Source organism: Mauremys reevesii, linkage group 3 (genome assembly GCF_016161935.1).
Source record: "Mauremys reevesii isolate NIE-2019 linkage group 3, ASM1616193v1, whole genome shotgun sequence".
Lineage (NCBI taxonomy): Eukaryota > Metazoa > Chordata > Testudines > Geoemydidae > Mauremys > Mauremys reevesii.
In genome coordinates, this window is record NC_052625.1 from 1,613,740 (window position 1) to 1,637,362 (window position 23,623).

Sequence of the window (23,623 nt, forward strand, 5' to 3'; positions counted from 1 at the left end):
GGGACAGTGTGAAAGAAATTGAACTCCGTGTTAAAATAAATGACACAGGGATACCGTACGGATCAGCAGGACTTGAACCCCGGCCTGCAGGATCAGCAGGACTTGAACCCAGGCCTGCAGGCAACCAACATCCCCACACTGTCACTTGGTGGCAATTGTAACCTGGCTGCCCCCTGCGACCCACAGTCCACAGAGGTTTCTATGACTGCCCTGCTTCTGAAATCCTGGGATTGATGTTGGCTCTGACTTGGATTCTGACTCCCAGTCGACCCCTGGAACCTCAACACTGACCCTGATGCTTGGAATTGACCCTCAGCCTGTCTCTGACTCTGACCCTCGGCTTGACTCCGGGCTCTGACTCCCACTCTGACCTTTGGCTTCGGTTCCTGGCTCTCAAGGTCCTACCTACCTTTGCCCGAGATCCTGACACAGACTAAATTATTCATTTTCATATTTAATTCACTAATATTACTCCAAATTTGAACTGAACCTACGCTGCTGCATTGGAGTGTCACAGGTACCAGTTGGTTGTGCTGCAAAATTTAAGTCCATCTTGCTGTGGAGCCTGTGGGAACTTTGTCTTGCCTGGGTTGGGTATATGACCATTGGAATATGCATTGACTAAAGGTCACAATAAATACATGACATGATGAGATCTATCATTTGCCTGTTGTGTAAAATTTATTTCTGACCCTATTGGGTGCTTGTTTTGGTAAGATTGATTTGTCAAATGCTTAGAAGTGACTGGAACTAGATGCAGGCTCTGAGGCATATTTGCTTGTAAATACAGGTCTCCTTACAGTGTTTAAAGGGCACTTGCAGTTAGTCACATGGATCTCGGGAGACAGATGCCTAAAGAATCTTGAGAGAAGTGCTCATTCCCCAAGAACAGTACAGAGTCTGCAGGAAGCAGGCTGCCTGTCAGTTTTCCAGCCACATGTGGAGTATCTGGAATATACTCAGTGCCACAGATTGGATGCACCTGAGGAAGAGGTTGCAGTTGTAGTCCTGGCAGCCAGGCTCAAAAATGTTTTCTGAAGAATGATCATCTTCAAGTCTACTGCATTTCTATGACCTTTTGGGGAGATCTTTCAACCATGTTAAGACCTTCATGTGAGTTGTTGCAGAGTGACAAGCCGTGGAAATAGAGGAGTGTGATGGTACTTCAAAAAATGAAAACAAAAGCAAGAACAATCAATACCTTGGGGTATTATGATACACACCACTCCACAGAGTCCGTGATGTATCACCATAAAGAATAGGAGTTGTGATATTGCACATGGCTGAAGATGGCAAGAAAAGATGGGTTGTCTTTATTAATTATTAATGTATTATATTTTAAATATTTTTTTACATAAAAGCAGGCCCCCAAGGAACATGGCACTGGACCCGGGGCACACTCGTAACCTGGGCCCCCGTCCAATCCCACATGGATAGATGCATAGAGATAAACATACTCACGGAGATTGTATGAATAACATTTAATCAAATTCAAATGTCCACAGTTTAGTCTGAATTTATTTCTCATGGTGATGAGCTTGTGGCCTTCTGGCCAGGGCCGGTGCAAGGATGTTTTGTGCCCTAGGCGAAACTTCTACCTCGTGCCCTCGCCCGTCCCCGAGCCCCTGCCCTGAGGCGCCCGCCCCCGCAGCAGCTCTGCCCTGAGGCCCTCCTCCCCCTCCGCGGCAGCTCCCCCGCCTCCGCCCTGAGGCGCCCCCTCTGCGGCAGCTCCCCACCTCCCACCCTGAGGCACCCCCCCCCCCAGCTCACCCCTGCTCCGCTTCCACCCCGAGCACGCCATGGCTGCTTCACTTCTCCCGCCTCCCAGGCTTGCGGCACCAATCAGCTTAGGCGCCGCAAGCCTGGGAGGCAGGAGAAGTGAAGCAGCCACGGTGTGCTCGGGGAGGAGGCGGGGCAGGGGTGAGCTGGGGCGGGGAGTTCCCCTGCGTGACGCCCCCCCCCTTACTTGCTGCAGGTGGCCCTCCCCGCGCTCCCCTGACCCAGCTCCCTCCGCCTAAATGCCAGCGGCGACCGGGGCGGCCGAAGCCAAAGAAAATGCCGCCCCCCAAATCCTAGTGCCCTAGGCGACCGCCTAGGTCACCTAAATGGTTGCACCGGCCCTGCTTCTGGCTGGGTCCCTCCCTGGGACTGTATCCTGGCAGAGTGTCCCCATTTCCCTCCCTTTATTTGTGGCCTGTACAGGGCCCTAACTTTGCATGGCACTTCACAGAGATGTAAAAGAATTTGTCTCCACCCTGCCTGGTCTTTACTGTCCCCGTTAGGCACAGCCCTGTGCTGCATGCAGTGCGGAAACACACTGTTCTAGAGCAGCGGCACTCAACCTTTCCAGACTAGTCTACCCCCTGCAGGAATGTGATTTCTCTTGCATACCCCCAATTTCACCTCACCTAAAACCTATTTGCTTACAAAATCAGGCATAAAAATACAAAGGTGTCACAGCACACCATTACTGAAAAATGGCTGACTTTCTCATTTTTACCATATAATTATAAAATAAATCAACTGGAATATAAATATTGTCCTTACATTTCAGTGTACAGTATATAGAGCAGTATAAACAAGTCATTGTATGAAATGTTAGTTTGTACTGACTTTGCTAGTGCTTTTTATGTAGCCTGTTGTAAAACTAGGTGAATATCTAGATGAGTTGATGTACCCCCGGAAGACCTCTGCGTATCCCCAGGGGTACGTGCGTAATCGTGGTTGAGAACCACTGTTCTAGAGGGAGCAATGGGAGACACAAATAAGAAAAGAATCTCTGTTTATAACAATGAACCATTTATTATGATACAATTCCACTAATATAACTGTAATTGAAAATTTTGCTTAGTTACAGTACCCAACCCCTTGAGTCAGCTGTACCAACATTGGATGACTGAACATGCAACATTGGGCATTGATCTTATGTATTTATTGTTACAATACTGAAGGCCAGAAATCAGCAGGACTTAGAAATGCCGATGGTTTACTAAAGTTGCATTGAATTTTGGGGAGAGTTCCACAGAAAAAAAGGACATTTTCTCTGGTTCATACACTGATTAACTGCTTTGTGTCCTTGGAGAATACTGCTGAAGAGGCTTGGAAAGACCCTGTTTCCTCCCAAATTAGTAGGTGTACAATAAATGGCCAGTCAAATTTTGTGGAAGAGGAGGCTTTGGAACATCAGTGAGAACTGAACAAGGTGGTTTACATCAGGGGACTGTATTTGATAATCTCTCCATGCTATGGAGCAAGAATGTGACAGGATCTGCACAGAGAGCATTCTGGGTCATGTCACATGGTGGCTGAAGTGAGATGCTATTTCTGTGTTCAGAATTTGATTAAGATTGAGCAAAAGGCTATGGAGTTTGCATATGATAGTAATGAACACTCTCACCTTAGCACCTGTGCATCTGGGCAAATGGCTGACTTGAGGATGGCAGTGCCTGCATATTAATTTTCCTGAGAAAGATAAATGATGCTTCCTTGTATAGGTCAGCAGCAGTAAGAAGTAACTTCAGCATCCACAACAGCCTTAACAAAAGCCACTAAGGAGTTTATCTGCATTATATATACTCCCTGGGAAGATGGTGTTTGATAATGGACCATGAGTAACTACTGAAGAACTCCAGCAATTTATATAGAAGAAAATTAAAACATCCCTCCTCTTCCAATGGAAAGAAACAGTAATAGATCAGTACGGGCACTGAAGAAACAAGCGCTAAGTACTGAGACAGTAAAAAAGAAATGATCCTGTAACAGGTACCCTGTTCTGAACAGAGTTTACACACGCTAGATATAGTCCAAGCTTATCCCCTTCCTAGGGTTTGACTTAACTGGTCATTTAAGTTACAACAACATACATTTCAGTCTAAACTTTTTCTCCCAGATTAGCTGTTCCTAGAGGAGTTGTTTTTGCAGGACCTCTGTTCCAGATCTCTGCCCTTAAGAGAGACTTCAACCTCTCCCATATCTCAGCTGAACTAACTGAATCCACCTGCTAGTATGAACCAGCAGTTATTTCATTACACTTTCATGCAGGGTTCAGGGGCTTGATAACATGATGACTCATCAGAGCATATGCTTACAGCCTGATCCGCAAATTATTTCTCATGTACCAGTTCACTCTGGACACTTACTGGATGCTCAGCTGCTGAATTATTTCTGAAATGATGGTTAAGAAACAGATTTACTCTTCTCAAACTTAATCTGCTCAAATCAGTATAAACAAAGCAAGAGAGACAAGAAGCCTAGGCTATGGTATAATAATTCAGAAGTAAAAATCAGTGAGAAACTGATGGTGCGATTGTTCCAGGAGAGGAAGAGAATTAGGAAATTAGAACCAGCAGAAAGAGTCTTTTAATACATCTAGTTTTTATTGGATCTGGAATATGTAAAGTACACATTGACCATCTAATGACATTTCAGGGTAAACGTTCTTCAGAACTAGTTGGACTGTGAGCAGCACATTATATTATATTAAGGGCTGTCGATTAATCGCAGTTAACTCACGCAATTAACTCAAAAATATTAATTGTGATTAAAAAATTAATCGTGATTAATTGCAGTTTTAATCATACTGTTAAATTTCAGTTGGTATTCTATTGTTTATTAAATATTTTGGATGTTTTTCTACATTTTCAAATATATTTATTTCAATTACAACACAGAATTACAAAGTGTACACTGCTCACTTTATATTATTATTTTTATTACAAATATTTGCATTGTAAAAATGATAAACAAAAGAAACAGTATTTTTCAGTTCACCTCATACAATACTCTAATACAATCTCTTTATCGTGAAAGTAAGCTTACAAATGTAGAATTTTTTTTTGGTACATAACTGCACTCAAAAGCAAAACAATGCAAAACTTTAGAACCTACAGGTCCACTCAGTCCTACTTTTCGTTTAGCCAATCGCTAAGACAAACAAGTTTGGTTACATTTACAATGTCACCAGAAAGTCAGAACAGGCATTTGCATGGCACTTTTTTAGCCGGCATTTCAAACTATTTACCTGCCAGATCTGCCAAACATTCGTATGCCCCTTCATGCTTCGGCCACCATTCCAGAGGACATGCTTCCATTCTGATGATGCTTGTTAAAAAAATAATACGTTAATTAAAATAAACTCCTTGGGAGAAAATTGTATGTCTCCTGCTCCGTGTTTTACCCACATTCTGCCATATATTTCATGTTATAGTAGTCTTGCATGATGATTCAGCACATATTCATTTAAAGAACACTTTCGCTGCAGATTTGACCAAACACAAAGAAGGTACCAATGTGAGATTTCCAAAGATAGCTATAGCACTCCACCCAAGGTTTAAGAATCTGAAGTGCCTTCCAACATCTGAGAGGGATGAGGTATGAAGCATGCTTTCAGAAGTCTTAAAAGAGCAAAAACTCTGATGTGGAAACTACAGAACCCGAACCCCCAAAAAAGAAAATCAACCTTCTGGTGGCATCTGACTCAGATGATGAAAATGAACATGCGTCAGACCGCACTGCTTTGGATTGTTATCGAGCAGAACCCGTCATCAGCATGGACGCATGTCCCCTGGAATGGTGGTTGAAGCATGAAGGGATATATGAATCTTTAGCACATCTGACATGCAAATATCTTGCAACGCTGGCTACAACAGTGCCAGGAGAACACCTTTCACATGACATTGTGAACAAGAAGTGGGAAAATGTAAACAAACTTGTTTGTCAGAGTGATTGGCTGAACAAGGAGGAGGACCAAGTGGACTTGTAGGCTCTAAAAGTTTTAGATTGTTTTATTTTTGAATGCAGGTTTTTTTTGTACATAATTCCACATTTGTAAGTTAAACTTTCATGATAAAGAGATTGCACTACAGTACTTGTATTAGGTGAATCGAAAAAAACAATTTTTTTTGTTTTTTACAGTGCAAATATATGTAATAAAAATAAATATAAAGTGAGCACTGCACACTTTATATTCTGTAAAAACAACGAGGAGTCCTTGTAGCACATTAGAGCCTAGCAAATACCCAAATACATTTGCTAGTCTCTAAGGTGCCACAAGGACTCGTCGTTTTTGCTGATGCAGACTAACACGGCTACCGCTCTGAAATCTTTGTATTCTGTGTTATAATTGAAATCAATATATTCTAAAATGTAGAAAACATCTAAAAATATTTAAATAAATGGTATTCTATTATTGTTTAACAGTGTGATTAATCACAATTAATTTTTTCAATCACACGATTAATCACGATTAATTTTTTTAATTGCTTGACAGCCCTAATTATATTATTAATGCTCTGAGGTTATGGAAGTTCCATTTTCACCTACCACAGAGCCAGCTGTTACCAGCTCAGTATGCAGGGAAGTGACTAGCTAGCCTCTGGATTCCGTTAACCCAGGGCCAGGTTCTGCCGCCCTTCGGCATACTGAGTTGTACCGCACTCGGAACCTGATCAAAGCCTGCTGAAGTCAGTGGAAAATTCACATTGACTTCAGTGTCCCATCAAGTTCTCTGTGAATAGTCTAATTACTGTCAGGGAGACTACTCTCGTGAGTAAGGTACTCCTCAACATAAGCAAGGCTGGCAGGAAGGTAGTGCTGAATGAACCTGAAAATCTGATTGCTGCTCTGGGTGAACTCGAAGATGAAAGAGGGAAGGAGTCTGCTAAGGATGAAAGATTGTAGCCAGGACTAATTCATCAGCCTCCCACTGGAATGGACTTCTGATTTTTGGGGTGGAGCATAAAGTGCTGATATGTGCACCATGAGCCCACTCCCCCTTGCCTTGAACCTTGGGTTGGGGGATGTAAGACCGTTAAAGCAGAACGGGAGTGTTTTCACACCCACTTTGCACAGGCGTAAATGACACCACTGGGTGGAAGGCAATAGGGAGTCAGCCTCCTGGGGCTGTATTTTCAATATAGGCCCAGGCCTGAGCAAGGAGTGGTATGTAAACTGCATCATCCCAGGAGTAGCTGTAGGCGGCACTGTGACTCAGATACCCCTGCTGAGGCAGAATTCCACTCTTATTCTCTCCATATTCCATAGGAGAGCTGGGGTATTGATTTACTGCTGACCTATACTGGCAGCAAATTGCTACCTGCCCACCATTGGGCCAGCTACTCTCCCGCTCTGGAGGGGTGAGGGTTGAAGCTAAGCCTTCACCCTCTCTCCAGTCACTTGTTCTAGGGAGGGAATAAACAGGCCAGGAACCCCACATACTCCTGCATGCCAGGCCCACGGTCAGGGTAACTTGAGTAGGGATATAAAGAGCTTATTCCCCCTCACTCCCTGGAATGTGTCCAAATTGAGCCCATAGCATCCTGAATGCCCTCTGCTGGGAGTTCTACCGATAGCTGTGCCTTGTGGGTTACATTATCCAGTAGGGAGCAAAGGATTCTTACTAGGAAGTTAGCTGGGTCTGTGTTTGGAGAGGGAAAAATAAAATGTGGATTTTCTCTTAAAAAAAAAAAAAAAAGTCAAGTCTATGCTACGTATCATCAGCAGTGGCTCTCAGCTCCTTCTCTAACCAGGAAGTGGAGGCAGGTATTGGGAAATCCTAAATGTGACTTAAAATTAAACTGAGAAGTGTAAATTAGAAAAAGAAGACTCCCTAATGGAACTTGTACCCTAAAGACCTTTCTGTTATTGCAAAGTGTGGCTCATTATGGGAATCACAGTTCTATTTTCTGCAACTTTTATCCTCGAAGGTCTTGAAACCTATGAGAGTCCCTGCTGTTTTTATAGATGGCTTTATTAATCCACTTCCTTCTAATGCCTGAGACTCTCAGAAGTGTGGGCCTAGAGAATGGGTGCTGCATACATGCCACATGAATGCTTATGTGGGGTGTTCTGCACACATTCTTTTGTTTCTGAGTCAGGGGAACAAAGGGTGCCTGTCATTAGAGCATCCATGCCAGGTCATTCTTCATCTGCTGTGTCCTCATGCCAGGTCATTCTTCATCTACTTCTTTGCCTCTCTTTTAGTAAGTACTCAGTTCTTGCCAGTCTCTCTGCAGAAAAAGATGGCATCAGCTAAAGAAATGACAGTTCTTCTATACGTAGCTAGGACCTGGGTGAAACACTAGAATGTTATGAAAGGATTTGCTGCGGGAGGCTAATGTGTTTCTTTTGCTACTTCTCTCATCTTAGGAGATGGCCAAGGAGGCTCCTGTGTGTGCTCCTGAAAGTATGGACAGTGAAGACATGCTCTTCATGCTTTACACCTCCGGGAGCACAGGAAAACCCAAAGGGATTGTTCACACTCAGGCTGGGTATCTGCTTTATGCTGCTGTGACACACAAGGTACTTCAGCAATGTTACTTGCAGAAAAAGAACATTTGTGCTTTATCAGTATTAATGTGGGACATTTGTTTGTTTAACAAGGCTGCTTCTGTCAGTGTTTGCAAATTATGTGGCATATTGTGTGTAATCGAGTTGAAAAGTACACAAGAGCATATTAATAATTAAATAGTATTGATTTGCTTTCAGGAAGTACACAACTAGGAAATTAGCTCCCGGGGGTTGTAAAGAATCCAAATGATGCAGTGATTCCACCTGAGCATTTTGAATTCATTGGTCATTTACTGGTTTAGTTTGCACTCCAGTACTGCACTGATTGCTCTTACTGCAGAGAGGTGCTGGATTCCAAACAAGGGACCTCGTTTTGTGACGCTTGTCTGTTGAAGAGCAAACAAATTGTATTAACACTCAGGATTTCTGCCTCTGCCACTGATTTGCAATGTGATGTTGGGCAAGCCTGTTAGCCTCACTGGACCTTCATTTTCCCATAAGCAAAATGGGGCTAATGAGACCATCCCAAAGGGGTGTTCTGAGGCTTAACTTCTTGCAGTTTCTGCTTTGAGATCCCCTCCTGAAGAGTGTAATAGAAATCCATATATTATCATACTGAAGTTTCTAGATGAGATTTCAGTTCTAGTACCAGCCTCTCTCTCACTTGTAATTTTCTGAGATATTTGTCTTTGGGTTAATCTCAGCTCAGAGGTGAATTTTAGAACATTTGAGGATTATCCATTCAAGATGATGGGGTGAGCTGTAAAACCTTTCTCCAGTGGGGTGGAGTCATACCAGTGAGCTTTTTTTTTTCTTCAAACAGCAAGGTGGGGCACATGAATCTGTTTGCTTCTCAGTCCAAGAAGAAGGTTCCCAACTTTGGTCTAGGCATTCAGAGAGTCTTGCTTCCTTCACAGATGCTTTCCTCTTAAATGTCCTGCCTTTCAAGCACTAGAAAATGTACTGTAGGAATAATCCAGCACTGGTAAGGACACTGACTGGCTGACTGATGAGATCTTTCCTGCTGCTCCATTCTATGACATTTTGATTTCAGAGTAGAGTGTTGGATTTTTGTTGTACTCTCAGTTTTTTTGATTTAAAAGGTAAATCTAGCTGTAACTTTCCAGCTCTGGTAACATGCATCAGCTGGTGCAAGAAGGTAGATTTCCTAGGCAGAACATTTTTGATGGCTGAGGAAGTATAATGAGCCCCAGATGTTTTTTATCTAAAATGTAATGTGAAAGGCTCTAAGTGTGTGGCTGGAGTGAGGAGTTCCTAGGGCAAGCTGAACGTCAGTGAGTCTCCTGCGGATACCTTCATTAATACCCACGGTATTAAACAGGAAATAAACAGAACACTTGGTAACTGTAACGTTGGTTAAATCCTGAGGACCAACCTGCCGTGAGCTCTGCCTCTCTGGGGAGCCCATTGGCATTGGTGGGGCACTGCGCAGGCACAGGTGACTTCCTACACAGTGTGGGATCACATCCTTCACTTTTACCCCGCGGATTCCCACTGAAACCAATGGGAGTTTGTCTGATTTAAGGACTAAGAACCACGGGATTGGCCCACTCCTTGGGTATGAGAGGTATTGTAGCCACCAGTCCTTAGGCCAGCCTTGCCTCTGTGCGTTTACAGCTCAGCTGTCTGTCCATGCTACTTTGTATATAAGCCTTAAGTGGTTCTTCGCTGGCTGAATTGAAATAATTGATCCTGTGCAGCATATATTAGTTCTTTCAGCATTATGAAAACAGCCTCACTATTTATCTTTGCAGCATGTGTTTGACTACCAGCAAGGCGATGTTTTTGGTTGTGTGGCTGATATTGGCTGGATCACAGGACATAGCTATGTTGTATATGGACCACTCTGTAATGGAGGCACCTCTGTCCTATTTGAAAGCACTCCACTGTATCCTGACCCAGGTGAGGGAGTGATGGTCGCAGTTTTAATTGCACATGTACATGGCTTAGGAGCCTATCAAGTGTGACCTGGCTACCATAGTGGCTGTATTCTCTTTCCTATTATCACCGGTTCCGTTTCTTCTGAGGATGTGACTATGCAAACCAGGAATGCGTATGTACCCAGCATAATAAAGGTGCCATCAGTATTATATTATAGATACAGCAAATAGTTGCTGTAGAGTTTTGTCTTAGTGTTTACTTCAGTGTGCAGCTTTTGTAACAGTAGCTTTGTTCCGAAACCAGACAGACTAAAGAAGAGTATTTGGGATTTTGCAGGTCGTTATTGGGAAACTGTACAGAGGCTAAAAATTAATCAGTTTTACGGTGCACCTACTGCTGTACGCCTGCTGCTGAAGTATGGAGATAAGTGGGTGAAGAAGTATGACAGATCTTCCTTAAAAACCCTGGGATCAGGTGAGAGGAACTAAACGGTCTTATGAAGGGAATTGTAGGGACAGATTCTCAACAGATGTAAATCTGTGTCGCTCAGTTGAAGTCAGTTGTGCTATGCCAATTTACACCTGTGGAGGATTGGCTTGGAATGGCTAAGAATAGATGTTCTTTCAAATACAGGTTTCACATACAGTTGTTTAGTTACTATTTATGTAGAAAAAATGAAGAGCCCAATGCCAGGGCAATTGAATAAATATCTTTGAATTATCCCCCATTTCCTAGATTCCTTTATGAGAATAACATTCTCCAGAAAAAGACGCCAAAGAAATTCCGTTGTGCTTGTGGCATCATAGAGCAGTAATAATTCTAAGGCTTGGGTTGCTTAGACAGCCCTTGCATCAGCATCGTTTCGATTTTCTAAATTCCCCCCAAATTACCTTCAGTTAGTACTTACATTCCCTTAGATTCTCAAACTGGGGGTCCCAACCCAAAAGAGAGGTGCGGGGGGGGGTCGCAAGGTTATTGTAGGGGGAATTGTGGCATTGCCACCCTTACTTCTACGCTGCCTTCGGAGCTGGGTGGCCGAAGAGCAGGAGCTGCAGGCCAGGTGCCCAGCTCTGAAAGTCGCGCCCCAGCAGCAGCAGCAGAGCAGAAGGAAGGGTGGCAATCCCATCCCATGCCACCCTTCCTTCTGCGCTGCTGCCTTCGGAGCTGGGTGGCCAGAGAGTGGCAGCTGCTGGCTGAGGGCCCAACTCTAAAGGCAACAACACAGAAGTAAGGGTGGCAATACCATCCCATCCCAACCTTACTTCTGCGCCGCTGCTGGTGGCAGCTCTGACTTGACAGCTGGGCGCCTGGTCAGCAGCCACCGCTCTCTGGCAGCCCAGCTCTGAAGGCAGCGCTGCTGCCAGTAGCAGCATAGAAGTAAGGGTGGAAATACCATGAGCCCCCTACAATAATCTTGCAACCCCTCCAACAACCCTCTTTTGGGTCAGGACCCCTACAGTTACAGCACTGACATTTCAGATTTAAATAGCTGAAATCCATTAAATTTATCATTTTTTAAATCCTATCATTGTGAAATTGACCAAAATGGACCGTGAATTTGGTAGGGCCCTATTCATATTACACGGGTGCATTAAGCTTCTTCTCATGTTTCAGCAAAATGATATCAGTAGTTAGTAGCTGTAGACAAATTATTTATGATCAGAAATGCCTGAGGTCATGCAGTAGGCATGCAATGGATTTAGGCTTGGCAGAACTCGATTTTCCTTTTTTTTATAATTTCAATGGGTAATATTGATTATTTTTAAGCATTTTAATTTTTTTTATCTATTTAAATTTTCAAATTTGCACAAAATTATGGGTATTAAGCATTTTTTCCCAATTTTTATCAATTTACTTTTTCATAGTTGAGGGAAATTAAGGAAGGAGTTAGACAATATTTATTCAGTGACAGCCTTTGAGATTTAAAAAGTTAAACACAAATTGTCAAAATCACATGTCGAAATATGCAAAGCAAATATTCTTAAATCAAACTATAATAAGTTCTCAAGCAGCATTTTTCTTACTTTGCCTATCTGTAATTTCAGTTATTATCAATGGAAATATTTTTGGATGGTTTGGTGATATTGACACCTACCGACATTTACCAATAAAATCCAATTCTTCCAAGCCTACATATATTGAAGGGAAAGCACCCTGCATACAAATCCTTTCACCGGAATTCACCCTTCTTTCTTTACTGTTTTGGATTTAGTGGGAGAACCAATTAACCATGAAGCTTGGCAATGGTTCTACAATGTAGTGGGAGACAGCCGGTGCACCCTTGTTGACACCTGGTGGCAAACAGGTAAAAAGCACTGATGGGGACACAAGGAATTATCATGGAATGCTTAGAAAGTGGTGACAACTTTGCCACCTTTTGGAGATTTTTTTTCCTGAACACATTTTGTTAACATTTTGAGTTTTCAGCAAATTTTGATCTGCTCTTTAAACTGGCTGAAACCCAGCAATGTTTTTTCATGAAACATTTTCATTGAAATTTTGAACATTTGAAAGTTTTGAACAGCTCTAGAAGTAGAAAACAATGTTCATTGTTCAGTTGAAACTGAAAGGCTGCTGTCTGAAATGGAAACCACGCAGTAGCTATTTGGAGAATTGAACTGAAACGGAACTTTTTAAAAAACTACTGAAGGTACAGCAAACTATAAGATTGAATCACAGATTGTGCCTAGGTCTTTGTTTGTCCTGTTTCCCTCTAGAAAAGAGAACTGTGTAGCCAAGGGTATTTGTTTCATGACTAGAGTTCATAGGAAAAGACAGTTAAAATTGCTTTGTTTTGTTTCAGGAGGGACATGGGGAGAAGTTGTTATGCTCTTTTGCAGTTAGCTCTGCAGAGTGGCCATGTTGCACTTAATGGGGCTTTTGCACTGAGCCGTCTCGCAGAAAGCAGGAGTGTAATTCGTCAGCGTGCGAGGCCGATTCTTGTGCTTCCCATCTTAATGAAGTGAGGCTTGTCTCTCAGTGACACTAAGGCAGGGGTGGGTCTGAGGGCCACATTGGGGTTCCAACTGTATGGAGGGCCAGGTAGGGAAGGTTGTGCCTCCCCAAACAGCCTGGCCCCTGCCCCCTATCCGACCCCTCCCACTTCCCGCCCCCTGACTGCCCCCCTCTCAGAACTCCCGACCCATCCAACCCCCCCTGCTCCTTGTCCCCTGACCGCCCAGACCACTGTCCACACCCCCGCCCCTGACAGCCCCCCCAGGACTCCCACCCCCTATCCAACCGCCCTCTGCTCCTCGTCCCCTGACCCCCCGACCCCTAACTGCCCCCCCAGGACCCCACCCTCTATCCAACTCTCCTGCTCCCTGTCCCCTGACTGCCGCCCCTATCTACACCCCACCCCTGACAGGCCCCGGGACTCCACCCCTATCAACTGCCCTCTGCTCCTCATCCCCTGACCACCCCTCCTGGGACCCCACCCCTAACTGCCCCCGGAACCCCACAGCCTATCCAACCACCCCTGCTCCCTGTCCCCTGACTGCCCTGTCCCCTATCCACATCCCCGCCCCTGACAGCCCCCTGGGACTCCCACACCTATTTACCCCCGCTCCTGGTCCCCTGACTGCCCCCTCCCAGGACCCCACCCTTAACCGCCCCTGGAACCGCACCCCCTATCCACCTCCCCCCCAAAGCCCCTTTCAGAATGCGGTCCTGCGAACATGGGTGGAGGACTCAGGAGGAGCAGGGGCAGCCTCGCAGCCAGAGAGGAGCAGCAGTTTCCCCTTCAAAGCGCCGCTTCTCTCCAGCGCGGCCGCCCTGTGTCCTCCTGAGTCCTCTGCCCGCATTCCCTGTGCTCCCGCCACCTGCACCGCCCGCCTGCTCCCCTGAGGCTGCAGGTGAGCCTCCCTCCCTGCTCCCCTGCCCCCACAGTACAGCCCTCCCCGTCCCTGCTCCCCTGGGGGGGTGCTGGTGCTGAGCTGCCCGAGTTCCTGGCCCTGGGGCCCCCTGTTGTTGGGGGGCCCCATGCCAGTGCACCCTGTGTTCACTGGTAAATCCCCCCCAAGCCGCGCCACCCGGCTGGAGCCAGCCACGCTGCCGCGCTGCCCAGAGCGCTGGCGGCACGGCGAGGTGAGGCTGCGGAGGAGGGGGGCTAGCTTCCCCGGCTGGGAGCTTAAGGGCTGGGCAGGACGGGCCCGTGGGCTGGATGTGGCCTGCGGGCCATAGGTTGCCTACCTCTGCACTAAGGCCATTTTGCAGTGCTCTAGCAATGGAAAGGTGCCTTAACTTGGATGTAAATATAATCTGCTCCTTCGGTGTCTTTACATGACCAGAGTGGTTTAGGGCGGGTTTAGTGTGAGTGACAGTCAGGCCCATATAGCCAATCCAGGCAACAGATTAACAATGTCTAGTCCCAGAGGGTATATCTAAACTTGTGGCTGGCTCGTGCCAGCTGACTCAGCCTGAGCCCCGCGAGCCCAGGAGCTTTTTAATTGAGGTGTAGACGTCTGCATTTGGGATGGAGCCCAGGCCCTGGGACTCTCCCGCTTGTGGTGTCCAAGAGCCCAGGCTCCAGCCCGAGCCCAAACATCTGTACCCCAATTAAGCAGCCCTGCAAGACCAAGTCCCACGAGCCTGAGTCAGCTGACATGGGCCAGCCGCAGGCATTTCATTGCAATATAGACATACCCTGAGGTCACTACAGAAAAACGCAGTCATCTTGACTGTTCTTACTGCAGCACTTCGCTGAAGTCAATCCTCCTCTAGACCCTTGCCTGCTCTTACCCCAACAACAGTCTCCTGTTCTTCCCCGGCATGGGATGGTGGGAAAGAATCACTTCCTTCTCTCGCTGAACAAGGAACTCAGTGTTAGGCCTGGTCTGCACTGGTGGGGGCGGTGTCAATGTAAGATACGCAACTTCAGCTACGGGAATACCATAGCTGAAGTCGACGAATCTTATTCCGACTTACCTCCCATCCTCATGGCGTGGGATCGATGGCCACGGCTCCCCCGTCAACTCCGCTACTGCCGCTTGCTCTGGTGGAGTTCCGGAGTTGACGGGGAGTGCGTTCGGGGATCGATATATCACGTCTAGACGAGATGCGATATATCGATTCCCAATAAATCGATTGCTACCCGCCGATACGGCGGGTAGTCTGGACATACCCTTAGTTCTGGCTCCCTTTCTGTGCTTCACAAAGACTTACAGCTTCAGCCTTGAACCTTCCCCAGCTCCCCTCCTGCCTGGCTTAAAGAAATAGTCCACATAGCCGCACGTGGCCCTCTCCCTCTCCTCTGCCAAAGGAGACCCCTCCCACTTCCCTAGCCTCCCATCCACTGGCGATGCAGCGGGTGAATTGATGACCATAGTGTCAGCTCAATTTCATCTTTCGCAATCAATGTAATTTACTTTATTAATTGGCCTTTGTCCTCTATGGAACATAGTCTTTGGAAGCAGTGTTATGTCACCAGAGAATAAAACTGAACAGGCATAAAAATTAGCAAACCATACTTTAAGAATCCATTTGAAAGTATTTGGGTGAGTCGATAAGGTGAGAGGGGGATTATGAGAGAGAATTTGTGTGTGTGAGAGAGAGGGAGATTAAGGTAGCTCTTAGGCCATGTCTGTATTAGTGGCAGGCACAGCTGTACTGATGCCTCTGTAAGATCTCTTGTGTAGCTGCTCTATGCTGACAGGAGAGAGCTCTCCTGTCGACATAACTAAACCAGCCCCAGTGAGTGGTGGTAGCTGCATCGGCAGGAGAAACTCTCCCACCAACATAGCACAGTGCACGTGACCACTTATGCTGGCAAAAGGTAGGTTGCTTGCGGGGATGTTATCTTCACAGCCCTGAGTGACGTAAGTGGTAGTGGAGGCCTGGCCTTAGTGTTAATATATTAGGCAGTGGTGTCTGTGCTGTGAGTGATAATATGATTCAAAGCTGGTGTGATTTTCGGGTCTAGTTTTAAATGATGTAGAATAGAGACTAGACTGTTTAGCTTTTGAATTAGAGTGACACCAAAGGTAAACTGTTGTAAATGATTCTAGAGGCACTAAATTATATTATAGAATAAATAAGGGCTGTTCTTAGAAACACGTCTCTTAATAGGGCATTTCAGTGCTTAGATTCTTCTTTCTCTGTCACACAAAGGGTATGTGGCTTCTGCTAATGGAGTTGCTCCTGCTCCCATTAAAAAAACCCAGCAAAATTCTCATCAACTTCAGTCGGAGTAAGATTATGAGTGTTTGCCAGGTAGCTAGACATATTCACGTTGAATCATGTGTTAACTTTTCTGGGTCACTACTTTTTGTTAACTCTTTTCTACTAATTTGTAAGTAAAGTTTGACCCAAGAATGGATTGTGAGTTGCTCCACAAGTTACTAGATTTATTGAATGGAAAGACAGAAGCAGAAAGTAGATAAGGAACACAGGAGGGTAAGGCTTTAAATAAGAGCCTTTCTGCATAGAAATTCCATTTGTGCCTCTTTCTTAAGAGCCAGATCATACCTTCTGTGATAAAGCCCACAAGAAGTGCACAGATGGTCCAGGAAACTCTGTGAGTTCAGCTGGTGAAATTGCTAACTGGTGTTCCCCTCCGAGTGGAGGGGGCAAGGAGCGCCCAACCCAGCAGATCCTCCGCCTAGGCAGCATGGCTCACCAAGGAGTCCTGCTGATATTGGGTACCTCAGTCACGACTGCATCCTACTCTTCCCCATAGCAGAGTTAATGCCCCTGCAGAGTCAGCTAAGGAACACACTTTGTTTCTAAGACCAAGAAAATCTGTGTTGGTCTCCAAAGTACTGAATTTACTGGGCAGTACAGAATAGAACTGCGGTGGCTTTGGCTTCATTGCAGTGCTACAAACTCTATCGGAGGAGTGTAGGAGCACTCAAAATGGGTGGGGGAGGAGAGGAGGTTTTGGTGACTGTCAACAGGAAATAGTTAAGGAAATAGGTGAAACAAGAAGCATGCATGTGTGATATTTAAGCAAAAGTCTGTTTGTTCTTTACACATTGCAGAGGTATTCAAATACTTGAGTGTCAATTCCTGAGAGATTCTGTCAAGGTCATTGTCAGCTTGGACTATGTGACAAGCAAATGCAAGGTGTGCACATTCAAAGTCCCCACACACCACGGTACCTGACTTTCTCGGCTTTGGATGGATTTAGTTTGTGCAATGTGCCGCTTTGGAGTGGATTGTTCCTCTTTCTGGAGTTCTTTGCCTTCTCTTAATTAAAGACCAATTTAGTTAACTGCCGTAAAACCCCTGCACGGACACACTGGGGTTTAAATCTGGCTTGTGTCAATTTAGCTGAAGTTGGCTCTTTACCACGATAAGCTAAATTGCTGAGTTTAATAGTGTCCACACAGAAATGTGCACTGGTTTAACTAGATCAGTGGAAAAAACATCCCTTTAATTACATCAGTGCACGTTGGAGCATGGGCTCTGCCTAAGGTACTGCCTGCTGTGCATAAGGGTGGAAAGTTGTAATTTCCTCCCACTCTTTGCATTGTCTTGCCTTTGTTTTATCTTTTTACTTTCTTCAGGGATTTTGCCCCATTCCCCCCACTACCGCTGTGCATCTCCCCCTTGGATCTGCACTGCTCTACTGGCTTTTATGTAGCCAGTCACTGTGCTGTGGAGCAGATGGCATGGTCTATATTTTAAATGTTGTTTTACAGTAGTGATTTTAATTAATGTTCAGTTGTAAAGAACATCCACCACAACGGAGCTAAACAGACATATTGTACATGCAGCATGAGCTTCGTACTCTGTCGCCTTCATTACTGTGAAATATTAGATGCAGTCCTCCCTGGATTCTATCTGTGCTCGTAGAGGATGGTGTATGCTTTCTGAAATAGGGAAGTGCTGGCAGGCCTTGCAGCAGTCGTGTCGCATTGCACAGAAGTTTCTGATGTGTACACTGTCCCTGAGGAAGAGACTTCCCAAAGCATTTCCCATTTGATATATAAGCCAGCCAGCTCTGGGGCCTTTTTTCAGTGGAGTGATACTTCAGCTTTATGGTTCCACCTAGAGATACCTTCTTCTCCTCCTAGTTATAGAGAAGAGACTAGAGGCAAAATCATAGGCTCTGTATGTGTAGTCACTGAAGCCAGTGGAGCAATGTGGATTTACAGCAGTCAAGGACATAGCTCATATATTTTTAAAGCCTAATATTCCAGTCTCTTTGCTTCTGTTTTGTGCATCTGAATTAGTGTCAGGATATAAAAGATCTGATTAAGGTTGAAATCTCTGATCTGATTTAACATTCATCCCAGCAGAAATGAGGAAAGAATGATTAAGAGGCTCAGTTCAGAATGGAAAATAATCTCAGGATGCCCCTAATGGGTGGGCTATTCTAATACTGTGTAATAATAGTAATTTAGTCTCACAAAGCGCTTTGCATACAAATTCCTCAAAGTGCTGTAAAAACAGCACAAGGAAATAAATCCCCTAATATTTTGTGCTTATATCCCCACTGCTACAATGCCTTGTGGGGTAGGAAATGGGGCTGAACAGCATTTTCCAGGTAGCATCATGTATAAGAAAGGAATCTGAAAATGTGTAAGTGCCACATTAGTGCTCACTACAGTCAGCTCTTGTTGATTTCCATGGAATTAATTTATTCCCTGGGTAACTCTAGGAGTGCGTGTGTTAATTTAGGATCACACTCTAGGAAGAGAGTGCATAGGCTGAACCAATGGGCTGCTTCTTCTTAGAAATGTACTCGCTAGGCCGCAGCTGCTCCCTACAAAGTATATGGGCCACTGCTTCCCTTCCTGCATGGTGCTTTGGCCACTGCTCCTGCAGCTTTAAAGTCAATGGGAGCTTTGCCATTGATGTCAGCGAGCACAGGACCAAGCCCTTGGAGTCAGTTACCCCGATGCAGTGCACTGTGATAGTCCTCTGCACCTGAGGCCAGCTGCTTCCTTCGGCCTTATTATTTCTGACTGTCATCTCTTTATAAAGATGGACACCTGCTTTTGTGTGGCTTATGAGGGCCAAGACATCCAGATGTTTTGCACTGATATGTCAGCCAACCTTCACTTAATGGTTTTGGGCATCCTGGTGTTCAAAAGACACAGATGTGCAGAGAGTTTAGAGGAGAGCAAACTTAGTGGTGAAGGGTTTAGAAAATAATGTGCAGGAAGGAAGTCAAAGAGAAGAGAAGAGGAAAGGAATGCACATATTAATTCTTCTTCCAATGTTGTCGTTATGGCACCACCTAGAGACCAGAGCCCCACTCTACTAGCCACTGTGCAAACAACAGAAAGAGGGTCGCTGGCCAACAATCGACGTTTGTTGAGCTACAACAGGTGGATGTGGCAGATGGGGTGCGCACAGGTAACAATGATACAGTTATGAACAGTGTGACAAGCAGGAGTCACAGCTCACCAGTGGCTAACCATTGACAAGTGTTTTGTAGGCATCATGGCACAGGTGGGCGTGGGTTTAAAGGAGAGGTTTAAAGGAGAATATGATAATGTAGCAGCTGTTGTTTGGATTCTCAAAATCATTTCTGAGCTCAGATCTTTCCTGACTTTGTACACGGCACTATCTGTCCAGCCGATGGAGAGGAACTGTATTGTGTATACTGTGGGTACTGTTTGGTAAAGCAGTATCTCTGCCTCAGAGTGCTATAGAGGCAAGGTGGGTGAGGTAACATCTTCGGTTGGTGAGAGAGGCGAGCTTTCGAGCTGCACAGAGCTCTTTTCAGGTCAGCTCGGTGTAAGCTCGAAAGCTGGTCTCTCTCCCCGACAGAAGTTGGTCCAATAAAAGGTATCACCTCCCCTGCCTTGTCTCTAATATCCTGGGACCATCACATTCACTACAACAATCAAAGTGTTTTTAGTTGGGAGGGTGTCTGTAATTTGCTGGTCTTGTGTAGCTGAGAAAAGTAGGTGCTTGCTTTCATCCAGCCTCACCTGCCATTCCAATGTGTCCCAGCCTCTTTTACTTTCCCATTGTTCTTCCAGAAACAGGCGGCATCTGCATTGCTCCCCGGCCCTCGGAGGAAGGAGCTGACGTCATTCCTGCTATGGCAATGAGACCGTTCTTTGGGATTATACCGGCACTGATGGATGAGAACGTGAGTTGGGACTGTGCTCTGCCACTGGGGGCAATAGTGCAAAGGCAGGAAAACTGCTGCTGGAGATGCTGCCCTGGGGTTGTCCGGCTAATTCCCCTATTTCATGCCAAAAGCATTTAGGAAAATGTTTTGTGCCTCATCTGTTCCAATGATACAGTAGGGAATCAAGCCATATTCATGCAGATTTGAATATTCTAGTTAGAAAGCCAATGGCGAGTAGCGAGGTAATGTTTTTGGACTGGCCCCTATGTGATAGTGATGATTGTATAATGTAAGTGCCAATGCTGCAGACACTCATACAGGTGTGTAACTTTACTCACGCATAGTCTCGCTGGAGCCAACGGGACTGGCATGAGTGAAGTGCACTGGGAACACAGCCAACTTACAGCTTTGTAGGGAATTGTTCTCCTTAAAATGTTTGCTGAATGTGCATTGTACCCAATGAACCCCCCCTGTGATCTCTGTATAACCAGTGCCCTGCGCAGTGCCCACTAGAGTCAGGCTCGGCGTGTCTGTCTGTGGACATTCATTGATACTGCTGAGAAATAGGTATTCTGAAAGTTGGGTACATGACCTTAGACAAAATGTTTCCATTGTTAGCGGCCCCTTTTCCCACAGTGAGAATATTTTCATTGCCCAGTGATGAGGCAGTGTTGTCTAATACCTTGGGCACAGGGCGAAGACCCAAAACGTCTGAGCTCCAGGCCAGTTTGTATTGTTGATTTGGGGCCTGATCTGTGTGGGCAGTGCCCCATAGGCAGCAGTGGATTTTGGCATGGGCTGAGGGGATTGAAAACTTGGGGCCTTGCTGTGTAGCCTTAGGCAAGTTGCTTAGGACTGGGTTTTCAAAGGTATTTTGATGCCTAGTGGGATTTTCCAAAGCACCTAAGCATGTGAGGCACCTAACGCCCATTCAAGTAACAAGACTTAGGCACTAAACCTGCTTGGATACTTCACAAATCCTGCTAGGCACCTATCTGTGTCTTGGGCGAGTAAATACCTTTGAAAACCTGACCCTTAGCCTCTCTGCCTCAGTTTCCTGAGCTATAAAATAGGAAGAATAATACTGAACTCCTCTTCACAATGTCTGTCTGCGGCAGGCAGATAATTGGTGATGTGGCAGGCGCAGTAACTTCCTGAGTGAGGGAGAGGAAGGGAATCAAGTTCACGACTGTGGTTCGGGTTGTGGGAGTTACTGATGCTCTGCCCTTTCTTCACATTGCTCGGCGGTATCTTTGCTCTGAGGGGCCTTGGCCTCTCTAGCCAACAGCTGTTCTGGAGCTGTTAGCAGTCCACTCAGCCTGGCTGTCAGGTGGCGTAGGAAGGACACTGCCCTCCCACAGGAGGCTGTGGCCCAGGGACATGTTGGTGAGAGTTGGGAGGGTGGGATGGAGAGTGGTGATGTGGTGCTGTTGCAAGGACACTCAGGGCTGCCCTGTGCCTGTAGTGGGCACAGAGTCAGCCGTGGCAGCTCTGGGATCAAGAAGGTGCCAGCCCTTCTGCCACTGAGCTGGGCTCTGCTCTGGCACCAGTTTGAATCCAGCATATGGACCATAATGCTGAAGAGTGGGATTCTGTGAGTCTTGTATTGTTCTTTGCACTCCAAGGGGTCACCTGTCTTTCCTTTTGTCTGAATAGCGTATTAGTCATAGAATCAGATGCTGTTATTTGTGTACATGAACGATGAAAGCACGACACAGACAATGCACAGTAATTCCTCTAGTGGGTACATTTCCCCCCCACATGTTCAATTGCTGCCAAAATGTGAGTGGGAAACATTAAGAATAAACCATTGCAATAATAGACACTGAGTCTGCAAATCTGCAGAATGTGAAGGAGTGACACCTTTGAAGTCAATGTAAAACTGGGGTAAAATCAGAATCCACTCCACATAGCTAGATCGTACTAACCAGCTACTTTCCTTTAATCTGGGATGTTTCCGATCTGGTCTGATGATCCTTCCTGTGCTTGGATCAACAGGGAAGAGTTATAGAAGGAAATGATGTTTCTGGTGCTCTATGCATTGCACAGCCCTGGCCTGGCCTGGCAAGAACCATCTATGGAGATCATCAGAGATTTATAGATACTTATTTCAAAATGTATCCAGGTAAGGAAGGTGTCAGGGAAGAATGATGGACTACAGTATCGGTACCCAGCAGGTTTTCAGCAGTGCTGTATACTAGTGAATTGGCTACTGTGCATCTTTACAGCTGCCCTCTACCGGATTGAATCAAAACTGCTTAAATGCAGTCGTGGTTTACAGGTCTGGCTACACAGCAAAGAAGAACCCGTGGCTGGCGCTCAGGCTGCGGGGCTGTTTCATTGCTGGGTAGCTGTCTGGGATCAGGCTGCAGCCCAAGCTCTGGGACTCTCCCACCCCACAGTCCTACAGCCTGAGCTCCAGCCCAAGCCCAGACACCTACCCAGCAATGAAACAGCCCCGCAGCCTGAGCCCCAGGAGCCTGAGTTGGCTGGCACAGGCCAGCCGTGGGTTTTTCTCTGCAGTGTAGACGTACTCGTAGAGCCAGAGGATTTGGTCTTCTTCCAGCTGGTGCAATGAGGTTGCAGTGACTCTGGGTTGCAGCACAATTATAATAATGAAGACTTAGGGAGTGATGAATTTGTTACAAACCAAGTTGTTTTGCTTAGAAAGTTGTTTTTCTCTGTTGCGAAAATAAGACTGACCAAAAATATCCTCTTATTATCATGCCACCAAAAATATCTTTGGTCTGTGGTCATCTTGCACTGTCTTGCTGGGAGTTAATTCATCCTGGCAAACACCACCATCTAATTTCACCCATCATTTCCAGTGCTGCCTTACAGTATCTAGAAACGATTGCAGGAATGACCCAAAGAAATGTGGAGAAGCATCGATGGATTGGTAGTGGAATAGGGGAAAAAACCCATCTTCACAGCACGTGTCAGAAAATTCATGTGTTCGGCAATACCTGCATTTGTCAGAACCAGCTGATCTTTTTCTCTTCAGCAGATGGTTTCCAAGTGTCAGAATTCCACATCCTCAAAATCACTTCCCTTGAAAGTAGTATTTCTTTTAATAGATAAAGATGAAAAGATTCCTCTGACAGTCTTTCTGCCACTGATCAGAGTACTGAAGCTGGGGTGTTTGACATCCACACAAACCTGTTTGTGTGCATTATGATAGGCACAGGATGTGTGTTCAAACAATCTTACAAGTGTGTTTGTTTTTAATAATTCAAAGTAACCATCAGGAAGTCAGTGCAACCTCACAGGTAGAACACTGGAATGGAACTCAAGATTATTGGATTCTTTTCCCAGCTCTGTCAATACCTCACCGTGTGACCTTGAGTAGATCAATCCCCTTTACTGATTATACTTTCTTACCTCTCAAGGGTGTTATGAAATGTG

The 23,623-nt window shown here is 45.5% G+C and overlaps 1 protein-coding gene across 3 annotated transcripts in view; it reads left to right on the forward strand.

Annotated features, from left to right (window-relative positions):
- Positions 1–23,623, forward strand: part of ACSS1 (acyl-CoA synthetase short chain family member 1) — a 72,156-nt gene that overhangs the window by 40,761 nt on the left and 7,772 nt on the right. Inside the window, exons 5-10 of one of the 3 annotated variants that reach the window (XM_039529725.1) lie at positions 8,146–8,298; positions 10,062–10,209; positions 10,525–10,662; positions 12,401–12,493; positions 20,124–20,236; positions 22,217–22,343. In XM_039529725.1, coding sequence (XP_039385659.1) covers positions 8,146–8,298; positions 10,062–10,209; positions 10,525–10,662; positions 12,401–12,493; positions 20,124–20,236; positions 22,217–22,343 — 772 coding nt within the window. The remainder of the gene's footprint in view (positions 1–8,145; positions 8,299–10,061; positions 10,210–10,524; positions 10,663–12,400; positions 12,494–20,123; positions 20,237–22,216; positions 22,344–23,623) is intronic. The other 2 variants (XM_039529726.1, XM_039529727.1) reach the window with 2 other exon arrangements.